This window comes from Erythranthe guttata, chromosome 1 (genome assembly GCF_056151865.1).
Source record: "Erythranthe guttata isolate IM_541 chromosome 1, IM_541, whole genome shotgun sequence".
Taxonomy (NCBI): Eukaryota; Viridiplantae; Streptophyta; class Magnoliopsida; order Lamiales; family Phrymaceae; genus Erythranthe; species Erythranthe guttata.
This window is the reverse complement of record NC_142533.1, coordinates 13,655,974-13,676,911: the sequence shown is the minus strand read 5'-3', so window position 1 is coordinate 13,676,911 and position 20,938 is coordinate 13,655,974. Positions and strand designations below refer to the sequence as shown.

The 20,938-nt window shown below is 31.8% G+C and overlaps 1 protein-coding gene across 2 annotated transcripts; it reads right to left on the bottom strand.

The window, feature by feature from the left end:
• Nucleotides 1–12,519: 12,519 nt before the first annotated feature.
• LOC105976477 (uncharacterized) lies at nucleotides 12,520–17,899 on the bottom strand. Of its 2 annotated transcripts, none has more exons than XM_088820104.1 (15): nucleotides 17,135–17,899; nucleotides 16,900–17,007; nucleotides 16,671–16,808; nucleotides 16,120–16,434; nucleotides 15,864–15,987; nucleotides 15,484–15,762; nucleotides 15,139–15,333; nucleotides 14,743–14,849; nucleotides 14,281–14,583; nucleotides 14,104–14,189; nucleotides 13,806–14,024; nucleotides 13,512–13,640; nucleotides 13,118–13,420; nucleotides 12,899–13,014; nucleotides 12,520–12,789 (listed from the first exon to the last, which is right to left on the bottom strand). In XM_088820104.1, exons 1-15 carry the CDS (start codon nucleotides 17,237–17,239, stop codon nucleotides 12,695–12,697), a joined length of 2,622 nt encoding a protein of 873 aa, XP_088676230.1. In that variant the 5' UTR covers nucleotides 17,240–17,899; the 3' UTR covers nucleotides 12,520–12,694. The 2 variants fall into 2 exon arrangements, with proteins under 2 accessions (XP_088676230.1, XP_088676236.1); XM_088820110.1 differs by having other exon boundaries at nucleotides 12,520–12,785; nucleotides 12,895–13,014; nucleotides 17,135–17,879.
• Between the last annotated feature and the right edge of the window lie 3,039 nt (nucleotides 17,900–20,938).

The following is a 20,938-nucleotide window of genomic DNA, read 5'->3' as shown; positions in this document are numbered from 1 at the left end:
TCATGACTTGAGGACAAGCAAAAGTTCAAGTTTGGGGGTGTGTTAAGTGTATATTTTTACACTTAATTGTACCTTTTAATTGGAGCTTTTGGTGTGTTTTAACGATAATTGGTGCTTAAAATGGTTGTTATTTGTATTTTAGGTACAAATTGAAGAATTGGCAACTTATGGGGTAAAAACTGCAAATTCGGAGAAAAAGTGGGCCAAAAGTGAAAATATCCAAACTTTGGAGAATTAAAGACCGGACGGCCGTCCGGATTTTAAAGCTTATTCTCGCACGGCCGTCCGGGTTTACGAGGTGGCGCAGTGAAGGAAGTTTAATTACACAAGGAAACCCGCCCTATTATATTTTTGCACCCTATTTAAAGGCCAAAAGCACACAATTAAATTATCTATTATCTTTCATCTTTCTACACGCGATCAAGAAGCACAAGAACGAAGACGAAGACTTGACGAATCTTCATCATAGTTATCCTCTTTTATTTTTATTCACAGCTTTTATGTTTTTTCGTATTTTTATTATGCTTTTCATAGAGAACATGAGTAGCTAAGTTTTTATTCTAGGATTTTATTGGAACCCTATGTGGTAATTCGAACCTATTTTTCTACTTTTATGCAAGTTTAATTCTTCGATTATTTCTTCTATTTTGATCATATTTAACGCATGAACGTAGCTAATTTATGTTGCTATTTGTTATTGTTAGAATTGATTGACAGATCGTTTTAATAATTAGAACAGGGATAGAAGAGCCTTCGAGTAGTTTTCACCGAATGAGTGTGTTAATTGCATGTATTATCGTAGACATATAGATAATACCTTAAGTAGCCGTTTACGAGACTTGTTATTTAATGCTTTATTTATACTAGGTTTGCATAGACATATAGTGAATCTTTTATGAATAATAGACTTATAATACACGCGACAGCTGGTTATGAGTAATTTCGTGTCTTGGGTTAATAATCGGGAATCGTAACTTGCATGATAGGAGATTAATTGGGTGAAAAATTACCGCATAGGGGGAAGATAAAATCCTAGATCCGTTTTATATTGATATTTTCTCGTGTTTAATTGTTTTCTTAATTAGGTTAATTTATTTATTTAATTAATTTGACAACCCTGCGTAGGCTGGATAAAAATCATAGTTGTTAAAATTTGGTACCTAGAATTAAATAATTTGTGTATTCCCTGTGGGATCGACATCCGACTCTCACCAGTCTACTTTACTACTTGTTTTCGATACGTGCACTTGCGTGTTGGTATTTAGCACCCAACACGCGCTAATGAATCGATTCAAATATTTGAATAATGTTTACGAATTGAAAGGACTTGAGCTTAATTGGTTCAAATATTACGCTTTGATAAAATATATTACATGTGTTAGGAATTAAATTTATTATTGTTATGACAAAATTGAATTAAAAAGATATTAGACATTACTTATAAATAGTTAAATCAATTTTGTAACATGTTATGTCAATAGTTAAGCAACCGATTCAAATATTTGAATAATGTTTACTAATTGAAAGGGTTTGTACTTCATCGATTCAAATCTTACTAGTTGATTAAATTAAATATTAAAAGAAAATTCACAATATAGTATTTGTAGTATATAATTTTATTTTAAAGTAAGAAAACTACTAATTGGAATGAGTTATAATTTTTTCTTCTTCTAAATAAACATGTTATTTTTTTTTTGGATTTGCCACACTATCGATTATATAACATAAGTGAGTTTGAATCAAGTTATGCATTTTTTTTTTATTTAATTGAGCATTCTTTACATTTTTAAATGGTGGATTTTATTAATACTTCTAATATTATATAATTAATGATAGATGTTTGGCGTATTGAACTGCAATTCTTTATATTTTTCAAACTTTATTTTATTAAATTTGTTAATAATTTATTTAATACCATTTAATAATAATGAATGTTGCAATTAATATTTGCATTAACAGTATTTATACAATTATGGTTAAATATTTCATAATAAGTTAATGTTCTTGGATGGATATGAGTGATAAATGTATTAAGAGGTCACAAGTTCTATTTTTAATGAATGCATTTTTTTCGATTATTTATCAAATAAAACTCAGTCACAATGAATTTAAATTAATTATTTAATTAAAATATTGTAGGGTCTAAATTAGACAATTCAATGTTAATCAATTTTATATTAATTTAATAAAAAAAATAATCGAAGGATAATTTGGTAAAGTACTTCATTTTTTAGAACATAAGCCATGTTATTTTTCTAGGGTCCAAATTTAATCTTAGAAAATTAATGGTGATTAATGCATAGCTCAAATAAGTTTAGAACATGGGTGGTCTCACCCTAGAAGGACCCTATGTTTTAATCATATCATATTTATGGTGTTTCTACCATGAGATCTTGTGTTCTAAACTTATATGAGATACCCCTTTAAATTGCGACACGTGTCCCATCAAAAAAACCCTATTTTTTCCTCATTTATCTATTGTCGCAAATACCCTTTGTACAATTATTATTTTTAAAAAATCGGCAATTATAAATTATTAATCAAATGTCAATTTTACCCTCTCTATTTTAATGCAATTTTAAATCTATATTTATTGCTGAATTAAAATTTATAAAGTCAATTATATCATTATTCATAAAAAACATTAAACCACCCATCCAAAATTGCATCAACATGAATTCGAACTTGTGACCATCTGAAACCATACAAGAATACTTGCCTTTAAGACACAACACATAATTGACAATAAGCTCACAATACGGATATATATCACAAAGCTACAATTTATAGTGGTTATAAAACTTATATAAATAGTGTTAAATAAATTATTAATTCTCAGATAATTATTATTATTATATATTAAAAATATCCCATACTAACAAATCTTTATATAATATAATTTAAAAATCTAAGTAAATGCTGATCAACTTGTTTAATTTAAAAATGAATTTCGAAAGAATTTGAAGTTTGAATTGAATCGTAAATTGTAAGATTTAATTAAATTGTAATATTTGATTCAATTAAACTCATGTGTTTTCAATTCAAAAACAATACTCAAGATTTGATCGGTTAAGCTCAACTCATTTCAATACGTAGACAATATTCAAATATTTGAATCGGTTAAACTCAATAATTTACGATAGCGTATTAATCAAACTATGTATAGTTAAAGTTTAGTATCTTTTTTTATTGAGTTTTATCATAAAAAATAATAAAATTTCATTCGTAAAAATTGTAAGATTTAATCGGTTCATGGTTAGATTAAATCTTACGATTTACGATTTGATTCTTACAATTTTACGAATTAAATTATTATTTTTTTGTTAAAATTGAATTAAAAGGGTAGTAGACTTTAATTATAAATAGTTAACTCGATTAATACGTTCTTGTGAGTGGTTGAACTTAATCGATTCAAATTTTTTAATAATATTTACAAATTAAAAGAATTTGCGCTTAATTGATTCAAATCATACGCTTTAATTAATCTTATGATTTGATTCTTACGTAATTTAGGAATTATTTCTTTATGATAAAATTGAATTAAAAATGTATTACACTTTAATTAATAATAGTTAATTTGATTAAGACGTTCTTGTCAATAGTTGAGCGCGCTAATAATCGATTCAAATATTTGAATAATATTTACAAATTGAAAGGACTTGAGCTTTATTGGTTCAAATATTACACTTTAATAAAATATTATGATTTACAATTAGGTTCTTACATGTGTTAGGAATTAAATTTATTATTTTTTATGACAAAATTAAATTAAAAAGATATTAGACATTACTTATAAATAGGTAAATTAATTATGTAACACGTTATGTCAATAGTTAAGCAACCGATTCAAATATTTGAATAATGTTTACTAATTGAAAGGATTTGAACTTAATCGATTCAAATTTTACTATTTGATTAAATTAGATATTAAAAGAAAATTCACAATATAGTATTTGTAGTATATAATTTTATTTTAAAGTGAGAAAACTACTAAGTGGAATGAGTTATAAATTTTTCTTCTTCTAAATAAACATATTATTTTATTTTTTATTTGGATTTTTCACACTACCGATTTAATAACATAAGTGAGTTTGAATTAACTTATGCATTTTTTTTTATTTAATTGAGCATTCTTTATATTTTTAAAATGGTGGAGTTTATTAATAATTCTAATATTATATAATTAATGATAGATGTTTGGTGTATGGAACTGCAATTTTTTATATTTTTCAAACTTTATTATATTAAATAGGGTTAACTGCAAAAAATCCCCTAAACTTTGGACGTTTTTGCGCTTTACCCCCTGAACGGAAAAAAGTTGCACGAGCATACCTGAACTTAATAATTTGTAGCACCGAAACAAAAATTGTCCATTTTTAGTAAAAAGTGACCGGAATCCGCAACACGTGAGAAGCACATGTTTTGAGCTGGGATAAATTAGTCTTTTCCTCCTACTACTATTTTCTTCATGTTTTTAATAAATAAAGAAAAAAAAAGAAAAAGGAGAAAAACTTCATCTTCTTTGTGAACGGGGTTTTGTTTGAGGAGTAAATCACTCCGACTCAACTCTTGTGCAGTAGGAAGACTCACCACCACGAAAAACCAAAATTAGTCTTCGTCCTTCTTCAGCCCGCCGCCGCCCGCCGCCTGCCGACTCTGATTCGCCCCCGCAGCCTCTAATTCGCCACCCTCCGCCGCCTCTGCTTCGCCGCCACCGGAAATAGAGGACCCAATTCATCAACCCCACCAATCAAAACCTCCCATTCATCGGATCATAAAACCTCTGCACCATCCACATCGCCGTCGATTTCGCGGATCCACCGGAAATAGAGGACCAGTGCACCGTCGCCCCACTCTTAATCGTCAAGCAATTTTCTTGACTTCTTTCCGTTGCCGTTGACTATCAACCCCCAAAAATTGCGTTAATTCCTTTCAAAACCCCCAAAATTGTGTTCTTTCTGTTCATCTGTGGACCCTGTTTGCTCCAAGGGTGGATGAAGATTAATTTGGTGGGGGTGTTGGTGGCGGGAAGAAGATGATTTTTTTTCCCTGTTTTTTTGTGATTTATTCATATTTATCCTCTTGTCAAGAAAAGAGGAGAGGAATGAAATTGGTGTTGCGGTTGTGGTGTGGTGGTGCAGCGGCGGAATAGAGGTGGTGGTGGTGTCTGATTTTTTTTTTTTTTTTTTTCTGATTTATTAGAGGTCTCCTCTCCCATGTTCTGTTGCAAAAAGGATAAAGGAAGAAGATGCAGACCATTTTTTTCTCTTCTTTTCTCTTTATTTTTTTATTTTTTTTTTCTTTTTTCTTTTTTCAAAAATCTTGTGAGTTGGCAAAATTGCCCCTTTATTTGCACGTGTGAGTTGCACGTGTGCATTTCCGGGAACAATTTGGCTAAAAATGGTCAATTTCAATGCCGGTGCTACAATATAGTAAGTTGAGGTATGCCCGTGCAATTTTTTTCTGTTCAGGGGATAAATCGCAAAAAGGTCCAAAGTTTAAGGGATTTTTTGCAGTTAACTCTATTAAATATGTTAATAATTTATTTAATATCATTTAATAATAATGAATGTTGCAATTAATATTTTAATTAACAGTATCTATACAGTTATGGTTAAATATATCATAATAAGTTAATGTGCTTGGATGGTTAGGAGTGATGAATGTATTAAGATGTCCCAAGTTTTATTGCTAATGAATGCATTTTTTTCGATTATTTATCAAATAAAATTTCGTCACAATGAATTTAAATTAATTATTTAATTAAAATATAGTAGGGGGTAAATTAGACAATTCAATGTTAATCAATTTTATATTAATTTAATAAATAAAATAATCGAAGGATAATTTGGTAAAATACTTCATTTTTTAGAACATATGCCATGTTATTTTTCTAGGGTTCAGATTTAATCTTAGAAAATTAATGGTAATTAATGTATATCTCATAAAAGTTTAGAATACAGGTGGTCTTACCCTAGAAAGACCCTCATATTTAAGAGACCAAATCTCACTGATGGCTCCCATCTTATTATTTATTTAGTTTCGCTTTAGTTCTTATGTTTTCATTGTCTCATTTTCATCTTACAACCTTTCAATTCATCTCATTATAGTCCTTTGGTGACCGTGTATACTTTGGTAGTTTGGTTATCTGTAGCGGTTTTTATTTTATTTTTTATTTAGTGTATGAAATATTCTGTTCTTATATTTTTTTAATAAACTATAAACAATATAAGAACATATATAACTAGTTTGTTCTTTAAATATTAACATAAAATCGTAAAATATATAAATAAATTCAAATAAAGAATATATGTAGATGATATATCATTATCATTTGATATACTCCTAAATTCAAGTCATATCAACAAAATAGATATAAGTGATTATTTCTGTACTTATTAATATAAATTGATATGTTGTATAATTTTTTAAGCTATATTTTTATAAATTATATTTTCTTGATTGAAAAACTTGTTTTTAAATTATAGGGATAATTATTAATTATTTTTTCATAGTTTATCAAATATAATTGACAATGGAATATTTCATCCAATCTTGAAGATACTCCGTTGAATTTAACAAATATATACACCACAGTGACCACAACAATGAACTATAATGAGATAAATTGAGAAGTTGAGGGATGAAAATGATACAATAGAGACATGATGGACTAAAGAGGGACTAAATAATAAGATGGAGACTATTTAATATTGCGTATTTAATATGTAAAAAGCAATGCTCTATCATGTTTGAGTTCAAGCGCAACTTTGGGATTGAAGAAAAGATGAAAGGAGAATGAGATTATCTAAAATAGTGATATATGGATTGAACCTTTCTCTATTAATGAAATGTTTGAGAGGTTTTTTTCAAAAACCCTATTATAAATAGTATAAATAAAGGGTAATTGTATAAATATAGTTTTAATGGAAACAAAAGCTAACATTTTCAAATAGAAACAAATTATATGAGTAATCTTCCAATTGGAATGTAGTTGCTATTCTGTAATTGACAAGTGAAAGTTTTTACCTCCTGAACACAGAATTAATTAAGAACCTTAAAAGGTTGAATGTCATTAGTTTAGGTAATCACAATGCATTTGAATGTTGCCAAAAATCTTCCTATTATGTGTAGATTATTATTTCAAACATATCAAAACAAAATCCTGTAATCTTAATCAGATAGAGAACTTAGACAAAAAGTTCTAAGTAATTCAAAAGGAGAGCTTAGATAGCTAGTTTTATTGGAGTTTAATTAATGGGCAATTTGCTATGGGTGCTCGTATAAGAGAATAGATGTGTTAAAATTCATCTAATAAACTCTAATTTCCAGCATATTTTATTATTTGTAATTTGTCAAAAGTACCCCTTTTAATATATGATAAAATAAATCATCAAAATCAAATCCCCTATTTTTCTCCCTATTATACTGCAAATCCGCAAATTAGAATTGCAAATCTCTTGATATCGATTTCTTCCTTGTTTCTTCAAAACCAAAATCTCCACAAATTCTGAAGCATTCCATAGGTTTGGGTGTCTGAGCGTTTGCAATTTACAAGGTAGTTTGCAGTTTCCCTTCATTCCGTTTTCATTCATTCGATTTGTTGTTTCCCAATTTGCCTTCGTGCCTCTTGCTGTTTAGAAATTGTTTGTTGTTCGGTAACAACTCAGGTTGTAAAAAACGCACCACCGCTACGAACGCCGCACCGCTGCCGCAGCCGCCGTGTCCGCTTATGACTCTGTAAAATGCAAATAGCAAACTAATAATTAAAACTTGTATTATTGAATTTAAAACAACGAACTACCTAAGAATTCGCCAAATACAAACAACGAACCGAACAAGTAAAAAAATCAGCATCATCTAATTACAAACAATAAAATGAAAGTATAATATGCAATATCTAAATGCAAATAATAAAAATAAAAATACAAAACAAAAATATCATACATATCATAAAAATGCAAAAAACAACAATAATATTATAAAAAATATTCTATCAATGCAAAAATTGCAATTTGCAGTTTGCAACAAAATCTACTGTTATCGGTTGCAATTTGCAGTTTATGTTTAATGCTGCAATTTGATTTTGTTGTTTCATTTTTTTGTTTTTTGCTATTTATTGAATCAACATCAATTAGAAATACAAACAAACATTATAAACTACTACACATAAATACAAAACGAGAAAAAAAAAACTCATTTTGTGCAAGCAAGGAGCGATTTATGTTTGTTGTCTGCTTTTAACTCTTTCACCGAAAAATCATCTAACAATGTAAAGCTCCCATTTTTTTTCTTCCCTAACATAATCCAAAAGAATACGAATTCCAAAGGGAAAAAATTCGAACAGATGTAATCGAGAAAGGGTATAGAGAAAGAAAGAAGTTGATCGGAAGAAAAAAATGAAAAAGGTGTTGATCGAAAAGAAAAAAAATCAGAAGAAAAAAGCGAGCGACACGAGATGGAGAGGAAGAGGAAGATGAGGGATTATATAGGAAGAAAGATACGTAAGATTGGAGAGAGAGAGTGTGTGTGATATATGAGATTTGTTTTCTTATTAATTGAGGATGTTTATGTCCATATACTAATTGTTTTATTTTATTTATATTATTTTTTTTATAAAGGACCTATGCCTATATTCATCTAGCAACTAGGATCTCTACCTATATAAGTCCAGAATAAGGGGTGTCTAGCCAATTTCCCCTTTAATTAAAGAGTTTAGCAAACAAAAATGTGTATTCAAAATATTTGTAAAAGGAAAGCTTAGCAAAATAAACATTTTTATGGCATATATAACATATATATATATATATATATATATATATATATATATATATATATATATATATATATATATATATATATATATATATATATATATATATATATATATATATATTAGCAATAACCCCTCATCTAGTAAATGTAGTTAAGAAAACCCTCCTCTCAAAAATAATTAGAGAAAACCCCTTTTATTATTAACTTGGATAATTAATAAAGGTAATATCTCAATTATATCCTTACTCCTAACCCTAAATTTTAACATGTTATCTTACGTCGCTTCTCTTCTCTCTGCTCTATTCTCTCTTCTCTCGTCTCGTTCTTTCTTCTCTCTCTTTCTCTTTTTTTTCTTTTTTTTTCTTTTGCTCTCTCTCTCTCTCTCTCTCTCTCTCTCTCTCTCTCTCTCTCTCTCTCTCTCTCTCTCTCTCTCTCTCTCTCTCTCTCTCTCTCTCTCTCTCTCTCTCTCTCTCTCTCTCTCTCTCTCTCTCTCTCTCTCTCTCTCTCTCTCTCTATTTTTTTTCTCGATCTCCTTATTCTCTGCTCGATCAGAATTCGACCGGCATCGTTAAATAATGCTCCGACGAATTGACGGACATATTGGGTGAAGAACCGCTGCAGCCATCAGAATTGGACACAACCCTTTTCTCGTTATGGATTGAACGAGAAGGACCCTTCCCATTTGAAATGTTTGTGGCAGGTTTCCAAGGGCAAACAACCATCCATAACTCCGACCAATTCCAGCCTCAGTTGCTTTTGTCTAGCTCGAAACCAGCTAGTGTTACCTGTTGCCTTGACTTTGCCTTCCATTGCATTAAAACAATTATAGATCAACTATGATTTTTGTCTATTTTATTGGTAAATAATAATCTTTTGTGACGGCTTGGGATACAGATGTGTGGTGTGGCGACGTTGTGGTGACGATGGGGAGGCAAATCTAGGGTTTTTTGATGGATCGGGAGGAGGACGACGCGTGTAGAGAAATTCGCGCAAGCTGGAACCTTAATCGATTATGTACATATTCAATAGTCGATTAAGCTAATCGACTATGATCTGGTAGTCGATTAAGATTGATCGGCTCCAAATTTTTTTTTTTTGGATTTTTTGTTTATTGATTCCAATTGTATAAATCAATTATAATGTTTGTATATTTTTTGTATTTTGTAAAATATAGTTTATTTTGCATTTATTTTGCATTTTTTTGCAATTGTGATTTATTATGTTTAGTAGTAGCAGATCATGGTTATCGAATCGGAAAATATCGGCGTATTGTTTTCCTCCGTGTATCGTATCGTATCGTATCGCATAATATTTAACCAACTATTAAAAATAATAAAATATATATATATATATATATATATATATATATATATATATATATATATATATATATATATATATATATATATATATATATATATATATATATATATATATATATATATTTACATAATAGAAATACTATAAATATGTAAAATTTAATATTTTAAAGTAAAAAAGTTTCAAATTTCAACACTGTATTATAAAATAGGAAAAAAAACATTATAGTTGCTCTTAAAATAACATTAACAAAGTTCAAATTTGAATTCCTAATTTCTAAAAGACTAACTCATAATCTTCAAGATCAATGTCACTTAAATCTTCTTCATCAACCAATGTCAAACGATTGTCTTCATCATCGTGTTCATTAATCTCTTCAATCAATTCTGAAAATCGCAAATACACCCCAACTAAGGTGAAAATTGAATCAATCACCACAAAATCAAGTAACCAACCTCAAATTAAGCAAATTCATCACTACAAACCCAAGGCTATAAGGACGAAAAAGTGTTGTAAATCGCGATTCCGTTCAAATTACGCAAAACTCAGTCAAACTCGCACTTGAATCGCAAAAAAATAACAAGAATCTATGAAAATTGAATTAGGATTGCCATAATAGTTTTTGAAGAAATTGAAGAGAGAAAGGTTGAATAGGTTTTGAAATCCGATTTTTAGTCCTCAAATTGTGAATCTTTTTTTTGGTTTTTAAATATTTTGACTAATATCGTAAACATCGTACCGTATCGTGATATGGCGATACGATAAGATATCCCACGATATTTACCGATATTTAAACATAGCCGATACAGAGTACGAGTTGTATCGTTTTGATTGGGACCGTATCGTATCGCGATATCTCGCGAGTTTAACTACTAGGGCAGATTCTTAATCGACTATGCTTCATCATAGTCGATTAATATATCTGATATAGAAAAAAAAATTAAAAAAAAAATTGAAAAATTAAAAAATTTCCTTAATCGACTATGAATCATAGTCAATTAAGGTTAATCGACTATGCTCCATAGTCGATTCGACTATGCTGCATAATCGATCAAGGAAACTGATACATAAAATTCATAAAAAAAACGAAAAAAAAAAAAAAAACGCTGAGCGCGTGACACAATGATAATGTGGCGGGTGGGGACAAAGTTGGAATATATAATGGCTAAAAATGGGTGTGGCCTTTTCTCAAATGGAGAGAAATATTTTGGGCCTCTCTCCATTAAAAGAAGTAATGAGGAGGTTTTCTCAGTAATGATGGTGTTTTCTCAAAAGCCCATATATATATATATATATATATATATATATATATATATATATATATATATATATATATATATATATATATATATATATATACATTAATTAATAAGTAGTCTTAAATCCTAATATAGTTACTTGAATTGAAGCTTGGGATTTATGGAGACGAGGGTTCTGCTAAAATACCAACGGTGCTGCTGCTAAATAGATAGATTCCTTCTTATTTCCAAATTGATATCAGATCTATTGCTTCGAATAAGCAAAATATTGTTTCAACACAGTTTGATTTTAGAGGGTTTATTGGATAAGAAATCGAATAATGAATGTTGAGAAAAACCAAGAAAATATAGAAAGAAATGTAACTTAGAATATTGAATAGCAAAATAAATATTGGATATAATAATTAGGCTGCGGCTATATGCAATACTCATTCCACTTGTGCAAGATCAAATTAAAGAAATATTCCAAAAGATTCTATTTTATTAAGATGGAATGACAAGTACGCCCATAAATTAAATTGGTTTTTTTTTTTCTCATGTAAGACCAAATACAAATAATGAGAAAAAACAAAAATCGACACCAAGGTGTCGAAAAACTATGCTACAAATCGACACTTAAGCGTCGAATTTCATAGGTAAAAATCAACATTGATATGTCGAATTTATAGCACAAATTCAAATGTCGAATTTTATACCTCAAAATCGACATCTTAATGTCGAATTTTATACCTCAAAATCGACATCTAAATGTCGATTTTTACCTGTAAAATTCGACCTGTACATGTCGAATTCGTTTGCGCGGGATTTTTTTTGGGAAATCGATATTCTAGCTAAAAAAACCCATAAATGCATACATTCTTGGGTTCTTCCATCGTAGAATCTTCTATTTTGATGCCTTCTGACTCCATACTTGCCATCTTTGTAAGATTTGTTGAGTTTTGATGATTTTGAATTTCTAGGTTTTGTGGGTTAATGGAGGAGGAAGGAGAAAGGTCTTGTGGGTTTTGGAAGATGGAGAAGATGAAAGTTGGTCTTGTGGTCTTGTGGTTTTGTGGTCTTGTGATAGGGCTTTTTGTGTTTTTGAATTTTTGGTCTTGCATATTTGCAATTTTTTATTTTTTTAATAAATAAGGGTATTATAGTATTTATACATTGAAAATTTTAATTTGGTCTTGCACAAGTGGAATTATTCTTGCATATAGACGCAGCCTAATAATTATTTGGTTAGTATACACATGCATCTATCTTAATAGAGTAGATGAGTTTCAAAAGAAAACTGTAGAAACAAGCTAGCTAGCTGTACATGATGTTGTCGTAAACTGTAGCACCAAAAAACAATTTTAAGATGGGAGATAAACCCGCAGCTGATCTGCACTAGCTATGGCCAAAGCCCCCGATTCTGAAGTATCTGTGGTTATGTATGATACTTGACTACCTGAACGAACAGTTAAAAAATCGAGTCAATTAATTGGTTGAATACTAATTTCGCTCTTGTTGGCAAATTTTGACAAATAACATTTCTTGTAAGACCAAGAAAAACTTACCTTTAAAGGAATGTACGTTCCCAAGCTTCTCTCCGGTACATAACTCCCACAAATAAACAATTCCATCGTTCCCACCCACAACTCCATAACCAGCAGATGTGACGGCAGCCGCCATGCTGCAAGCAAGGATAATTATTATTATTATTATTACTTATTTTTTTGTGTTTATCATGAATCAAATTATATGGAAATAGAATAGAGAGCAGTAGATATATGAACCATCCATCGATAACAGTTCCAGTGATGACCAAGTTATTGACCAACAAAGCAAGGCTCCAACATGCAACTGGATTTGTTTCGAGTGAAAATGGATCAGGGGGTGTTGAAATGAGAAGCCACACGGCTACATCGCTATTCTTGCTTACTGCCGAAGAAAAGCTTTTATTCATGGGGTCGATTATGATGTCATTTACATTTGAATCTGTCTTTCTTTGCCATCTGAAAACACTGACAGGAACGCACTCCGAAACGGACAATCCTAGGCATGAGAACTTTGATACCAGGTTGCCCTTGTATATATCCCTGTACAAATACCATAAATAAGCCTTTTTTTTTTCTTTTACTTTAACATTTAAATACAAAACAAATTTAAATGGAAAATGAAACTACATACCATAAGCCAAACTCTCCAAACCCATTGTGGCCAACAACTAAGCTAGCAGACTTTGGAATTGTCTTCAACTCAATAATACTAGGAACTATCCAGTCAAATGTAGGCAAATGCCATTCGTCTTTCTGTCCGCTGAAAATTATGAATCAATAATTACAATAACTACCACATTTTATCTAAACAAAATGACCAACTTGTATCGACATTATTCTCACTGTTCAAAGCCTGGGATTCATTATTATTATTATGTTATATATATTAAAAAAAAAAAAAAAATTGACATGTAGTAATAGTCACCTCCATGCATAGTTCATGACCCACAACTTGAGGTTTCCATCCTCCTCGGCGGCAAGAAGAAAACTCGGTTCACAAACTAATAAACAGCATACATCCTTAGCTGTTTTCAGTTTTGTCACAACCGAAGCATACCCTCTTTTTAATCTAACAATTTTAACTGCATTTCTCTCATATATATCTGAAGTACAATCCCAACATGGACAATCCAATTTACCCTCCCTGATATTCGTAAAAAGTTAGTATTTCAATAACGAGGCAAAGCGAAGCTACATGAGATATAGAGACAGATAATTATTACCTACAACAAGGAGTTTTAATGTTGTTTAATAAAACGACTGATTGTGCATCGGGGGTTAATTGTAACATTGATCTACCCACAACAATCTGGAGAATGAATTCCACGTTAGTTGTGTAATATTATAAGCAAGTGACAAATAATATATTATGCATCATATGATTGAAATTTTCATCTTACATCTCTACCAAGTAAATCGTTTGAAATTTGCAAAGCTATTGGGGCATGACCAATTAATGAAGGGCACCCCATCTTCTCTCCATTCAGTAAGGCCTTGTGGAGAAAGAGGTTGCTCTCATTGTGGCACGAGTATCCGCATTTCACAAATATAAATATCTCATTATCTTTAACAATTAGTTGCACCAGTGAAATTGGCATCGGGTGGACATAGCATCCAAAAAGCTTGAAATTGGCATCGGGTTTGTTATTTAACTTCACTTTTTGCTGAATGTTGGACCTCGGCTCGTCATCCATCTCATTGTTCTGAAGGCATGAAAACGTAAACTTAAAATGAAATTGGTTCACAATATATATATATATATATATATATATATATATATATATATATATATATATATATATATATATATATATATATATATATATATATATATATATATATATATATTATGCGTTCCTTACCTCAGACATGCAAACACTTTGTGATGCACGAACAGCAGGAACTTTATCTCCACAAGAGTAACCAATTTTGGATTGGTTGGAGTTGGCAATAATTTCCTTAGCAGGAGCTAAAACATAATATATGTCAGGCATGCTTTATCAGTAAATGGAGACTAATATATATATATATATATATATATATATATATATATATATATATATATATATATATATATATATATATATATATATATATATATATATATATATATATATATATATATATATATATATATATATATATATATATATATATATATATTCTCGCTAATGGAAAAAGATGGTTTGAAATCCTAACAGAACATACAACAACTTTAGATATTAGCATTATTACTTAAAGCAGTCTGTCTTTCATACCATCTTCTGTAATTCCACTGTGGCAAAGTAATAGGTTTTCTTCTGCTTTGACATTGATCGGCAGCTGTGAAAATTCACCGTGAGAAATTCTCGGACCATTTTCTAAACAATCAGAATCTGATTTCCCTGAGGTGGAGACAACTGAATCTTGACGAGAACATTGAATCAATCCCCTTTCACTCTTTCTTTCCAAATCTGAGTGCAAAAATTTGTAACCAATTAAAATTTATTTTGCACAAGATTTGAAGAATTCACATACAGATGCAGTCATGCACTAAAGCAAATGACAAAGTCGAAAAGAAATTAATGGTAAAGATTTTGAAAAGTCAATGTAAAACACTTTACCTATGGTTGCATTAGACATACTAATGTCATATTCCACCTGAGATCCATGAATAGGGTTTTTTGAAGACTTTGCAGATTTACATTTCTTTCTAAATAATGATTTTTTAAGTAAAGGAACAGCTCGAGGAAGTAGAACTGTCATCATGGAATTGTCTAATTCTTGACCAAATAAATCAGTATCACACTTTTCTGAACAAGTGGATATTCCTATTTCATCTTCTTGAGGTGCTGAATCAGTGACAAAGAACTCAGACTCATCCACACCATTTACAATTTCATCTGAAACAAAAAAAAAAAAAAAAAGAAGCTGCAGAGAATCGAAAACTAGAGAAATTTGAGTTAATGAGTGATTGCATGAGAATTATTAAGGTGCATAATACCTCCTCCAGCCTGATCGAAAGAGTCGGGTGCACATAGATCATCACCATTGACAACTGGCAGCAGGTCAATATGAGAATTACTAAATACACCTCTGTCTTCGCCATATCTTGACCTATCATCACTCTGTCATTAAGTATGCCAATCTAATAAGATTTCACACACTAACTTTGCATAAAGTTTCTCTCAGTCAGGACTCTATTATTTAAAATAATAAAAAAAAAAAAAAAGACGAGAAAATATTGCTGGGAAAGTTACCGGTTCATTTTCTGGATGGGAAAGGGAACAACCTAGTTTGAGATGGTTAGTGATGTCGACTTGATCTGCATCAGCAAAAGTTGAAGAGCTGCTGATATTATTTGTGCATTTTTGTTGTTGATTGACACGAGTCTTACTGAGTTGTGTACTTGTAGCAAGTTTATCCTTCCTCTTTCTCTTTTCTTTAGCATGTGAAGAGCCACTTGATGGTGTGCATTCACTTGACAAGTTTGACACTTGTTCAGCAGTTCCACCAACGTTTACCACCAATTCTCTCAGTAATTTCTGAACAAATCTGTTTTTCAATCCAAACAACTGTAGATATATAGAGAGAAAGAGAGTTGTAATTAACAAAATACAAGGATAGTATACCACTAAATTTAAGAAGCATATTGCCATGAAAAAACAATGAGTGAATTTGGATGAGGATTGAGGAGTGAATGTTGTGTTCTTGAAAAGAATGAGCAACGACATATCTAAAAACAATAAGGACAAGTAAACACAGATATGTTACGAAATTAATAAAAAGGGGGCGTGGGTGTACGGTGTACCTCGACTCCATCAATGTTGGTATGACACAACTTAGAATATAGTTTCTTCTGAAAGATCTCCCATGCCAGATTTGGAGTGTCCCCATGCCCGTAACAACACTTATTCTCATCATCATCAGAAGAAGAACAACTACTAATCTATAATAATAGTATTATTATTATTATTACTTTCAATAATAATGAGATAAATAAAAACGTGATAGATAAATAAATAAATGGATGCACTGACCATAAATGAAGGGCCTTTGAGACCTTGGAGAATTTCCATTGTGTATCTCACTCCATTTTGAGTCCTCACTGATTTGTATCCAACTGGATATGGGTACCGCTCTTTACCCTGCAATAAGTGAAAAAATAAATTAGGATTTAACATATTCGAATCTCGGGGAGAGAGAGGGAGAGATAGAGATAGAGAGAGAGAGAGAGAGAGAGAGAGAGAGAGAGAGAGAGAGAGAGAGATCGACCCTAGATGAGCTCCAATACTTGTTCTCCCATGGACCAGTGAACAGCTTTCCCACACATACTATTTCTATATCCTCCCATAATTCTTCCTTCTTTGTTTTCCCCATCTTTTCTCTATTTATTTTTCTCTCTCTATTTTTCTGGGGAGGGGCGATGCGATGCTGTTAATATGAGAGAGAGTGAGAGAGAGAGAGAGAGACAAAGGGCGGGAACTAAATGTGTCATTTCCCTCGAATTTATAGAGTTTATTGCGAATACCTATCGTGTCTCTCACGCGCTCCTGTTGAAATGTCTGAAATGCCCCCACCTCTCTTCTCTCTCTTTCTTTTTTTTTTTTCTTTCTTTCTTCTCTTATTCACCCACCCACCGTTCATCTCCCTCAAGAACACGCCCCCAACCATGGCCACCATCTTCAATCTTCCGGCGGCCTATTTTGAGAAACCATGGCCCGAAAAATCAGATTGACCGCTGTCGCCGCACGAAGATGAAGACGGTGGTAGAATCATCATTTTTTGGGCCACCATTTCCGCCGCAGTATGGAGCGGAATCAATTGCGAGAAGAGTGACCAATCCACGATCGTTCCTGCTCCAATTTCAAACCGACGTCTAGCTTGCGGTTGTGGGCGGAGGATCTGCAAAATGTGGTGGTGGTGGGGTGGGAGCAGCGGCGGAGGGCTGTGACTTGGGAGAAATGATGGATGAAGTTGTGAGGTTGAGGTGGCTGGCTGGGGCGGGGTTGGGGATGGGCCTGGCCTGGGGGTGGTGGCAGACGGGATTTCTTTCTCTCCTTTTTCTTTCTTTTTTTTTTTTTTTTTTTTTTTTTAATTATTATTATATTTAAAATTATTTATATTTATATTCGCCATAGTATTTTTATGATTACGGGTTTAATATAATTCACTCTCTATCCCTCTTTCTCTCTTGAAATAAATATTTTTGCGAAAAATAATTTTCACGACCAAATTGGACGTGCAAATGCCCGATTCATGCTCAAATCTTCCGCACCCGGTTTGGGCGCCTAAACAATTAAAAAAGAAAAAAAATATGCCCGATTCACTCTCAAATCGGGCGACCGGTTGGGTGCCTAACTCTCATTTCCGCGTCCGGTTTGGGTGCCTAAATAATAATATAAAAAAAAAAAAAAAAACATATATATGCTACTCGAACAAGGTCTAATGTGCAAAAGCCAAGTATCCTAACAAACTAGACTAACACGAATTTGATTCTCTTATACTAGTTAATTATTCTCATAGTATCCTAACAAACTAGACTAACACGAATTTGATTCTCTTATACTTAGTTAATTATCCTCATTTGTTGCATTTATCCTGGGTAAAAAATAATTTATTAACCCGTTGCTAAGACTTGAACCCGGGTCGCTCAAATGCGAGTTGAGTAACCTAACCAACTAGACTACAACATATTTAATATTTTATAGCTTTCTTTTAGTTTACTAGACAGGTGCACGTGCGTTGCACGTGTCGTATGAATTTTCCTATGTATTTCTTAGTTATGTATTGTGCTTACTTACCAAAATAATATCGGGTTTTTTGCAAGAACCACCCCTGTGTAATCTCTAATTGCTGAAAAACCCCTCGTGTTAAAAAAATTAGCAAGGACCCCCCTATGAAAGTTAGTCAAAGGCAATAAAGACCCTCTGAGCTCGACGTGAGATACACGCGCGGTTTGTGCGATTGGGCATTTGTTTTTGGACGAGAAAAGACCAAAATATCCTTTAAAAATATATTCCGCAAATTACAACTTCACCCCAAAATTACAGGCCCAAATTGAAAGTTTTCATATTTTTTAATCAAGTCCCTAATGTTTTCAGAAATGCCCTCTTCCTCACCATCCAACATTATTAAAAGTATCAACAGTCCAAAATTGAGAAGCGGAATCCCTACAATCCATCCACGATAGTTTGGTTTTCCATGATTTAGTTTGTGAAATGGAGAAATCATGAAAAAAAAAAAAACACAAAACACACACACACACACCAAAAATGGTAGACTTTGTTGCAATTTGCTTCCCCTCTCTGCAACTTCATCCATTTTGCTTCGATTCGCAAGCTTCTCACCATTGCAACCACTTATCTCTCGTTCCTAGACCGCAAGTGCCTGTGTAGTGGAAGGGACAGGGCTGATGGAAGGTGGTCTTTGGCTGGTGGCGGTCGTCGGCTGATGGTTGAGGCGAATATTTCGCCGATGGGCTAGGCGGTGATGAGGCCGGAGGACAAAATGGCGGAGATTCGGAAGGTGAGATGGAATCGATGGCGGTGGGTTTGGGAGTTGCAGCTGGGCATTATGACGGGGAAGAACATTATATATATTTTTCTTTTTTCTTATTGTTTTTTTTTGTTTGTTTTTTTTTTGTTTTTCTTAATTTTGTTTACAGTAGATAAATTCATTGGGGGTAAAGTAGTAATTTTTTATAAGTCAACTGTCCATTTTAATATTAAGGGGCGATGTGCTTTGTTAAAAACAATATAGGGGGGTCTGTGCTAATTTTTATAACATGAGGACTTTTTCGCCCATTTGAAATTACACAGGGGCTTATATGCAATTAGCTCAAATAATATCATTAAATTTATGGAATGTAAAAGTATCATATTACATTGTTAATTTTTGTTAATAGAGTGCACATTTAATTAAATTCATATTATGTTTGATGAACAATTAACACTTATTTGTATTTGAGTTTTGTTAATAATAAACTTCTTTAGCCTTCATTTTTCGACCGTAACCAAAGTTTGAAACTGAGATCGAACAAAAAGTGGAACTAAAACTTGTTGGGTACTCGTTCGAAACAGTAATAACTCCTAACATGGAGTTGTATTGGCACATCAACGACTCAATCCGCAATTATCTAATTCACGTCTATAAATTCTGTTGACAGTGACTCCATTTGGTGTAAAGCACTCAACTTGAAGCTTAATTCACCATACTCTACCAGTGATAAAACCCCCGAACCAACCCTGAAACTCGAGATCTGACTCACTAGCCTAAAACTTAAAAATTTTCTCTCGAACACACTCAGAACTCTCATTTTACATATCACGAAGACTGTATCTCTCACTCACAGAAGAATGAAGACAAAAAATGAAGTAAAATCATGCATTTGTATGTTACCCTCTCTCCGTCTCTACACCAAACATTTATACCTGAGATATAACGGTCATCAGCGGAAAACCGTATTAGAGTCAAAGTATGCCATAGTTGGTGGCGTTTGACTCTAAAATCGCCTGAAGAAGACAAGAAGAGAGAAAGCAGAAGGATTGAAGGTACATGGGGAAGAAGTACAGATGAGCTGAAGTCAAATTATGTATAGGGTAAATTATTTAAGGGACATGAGGGACGGACAAGATTGACTACTCAATACGGAAGGTGAGAATGGAAGTTCAGAAGCTTCTTCATAAACAAGGATTTAGTGAATGTGTGGGCCAACACCAGTAACGACACCAATTTTTACCACCGCCACTATTGAGCGCCTTTGATTTTATTTTATTTTTAAATTTCAGCGTTGACTTTTTTTTTTGAATAATTCTTTTTTGCTGCCGGTCATCGACAATGGATTGACGATTTACAACGTTCACTTTTTATTTTTCTTGATTTTTTTTACTTTGTTTGTTGATTTTTTTTTTCCCGTCAATACAGTATTATTAGTGTATAACACAATAATACTACTATATTAATATCTAGCACCGTAATATTAGAATTTCAAACTTCTAACAAAGTTTTAATCTAAAATTTTTGGACCAAAATAAATTAAAAAAAATTCTTACACTTCCCTATTTCTTCCTCTCAATT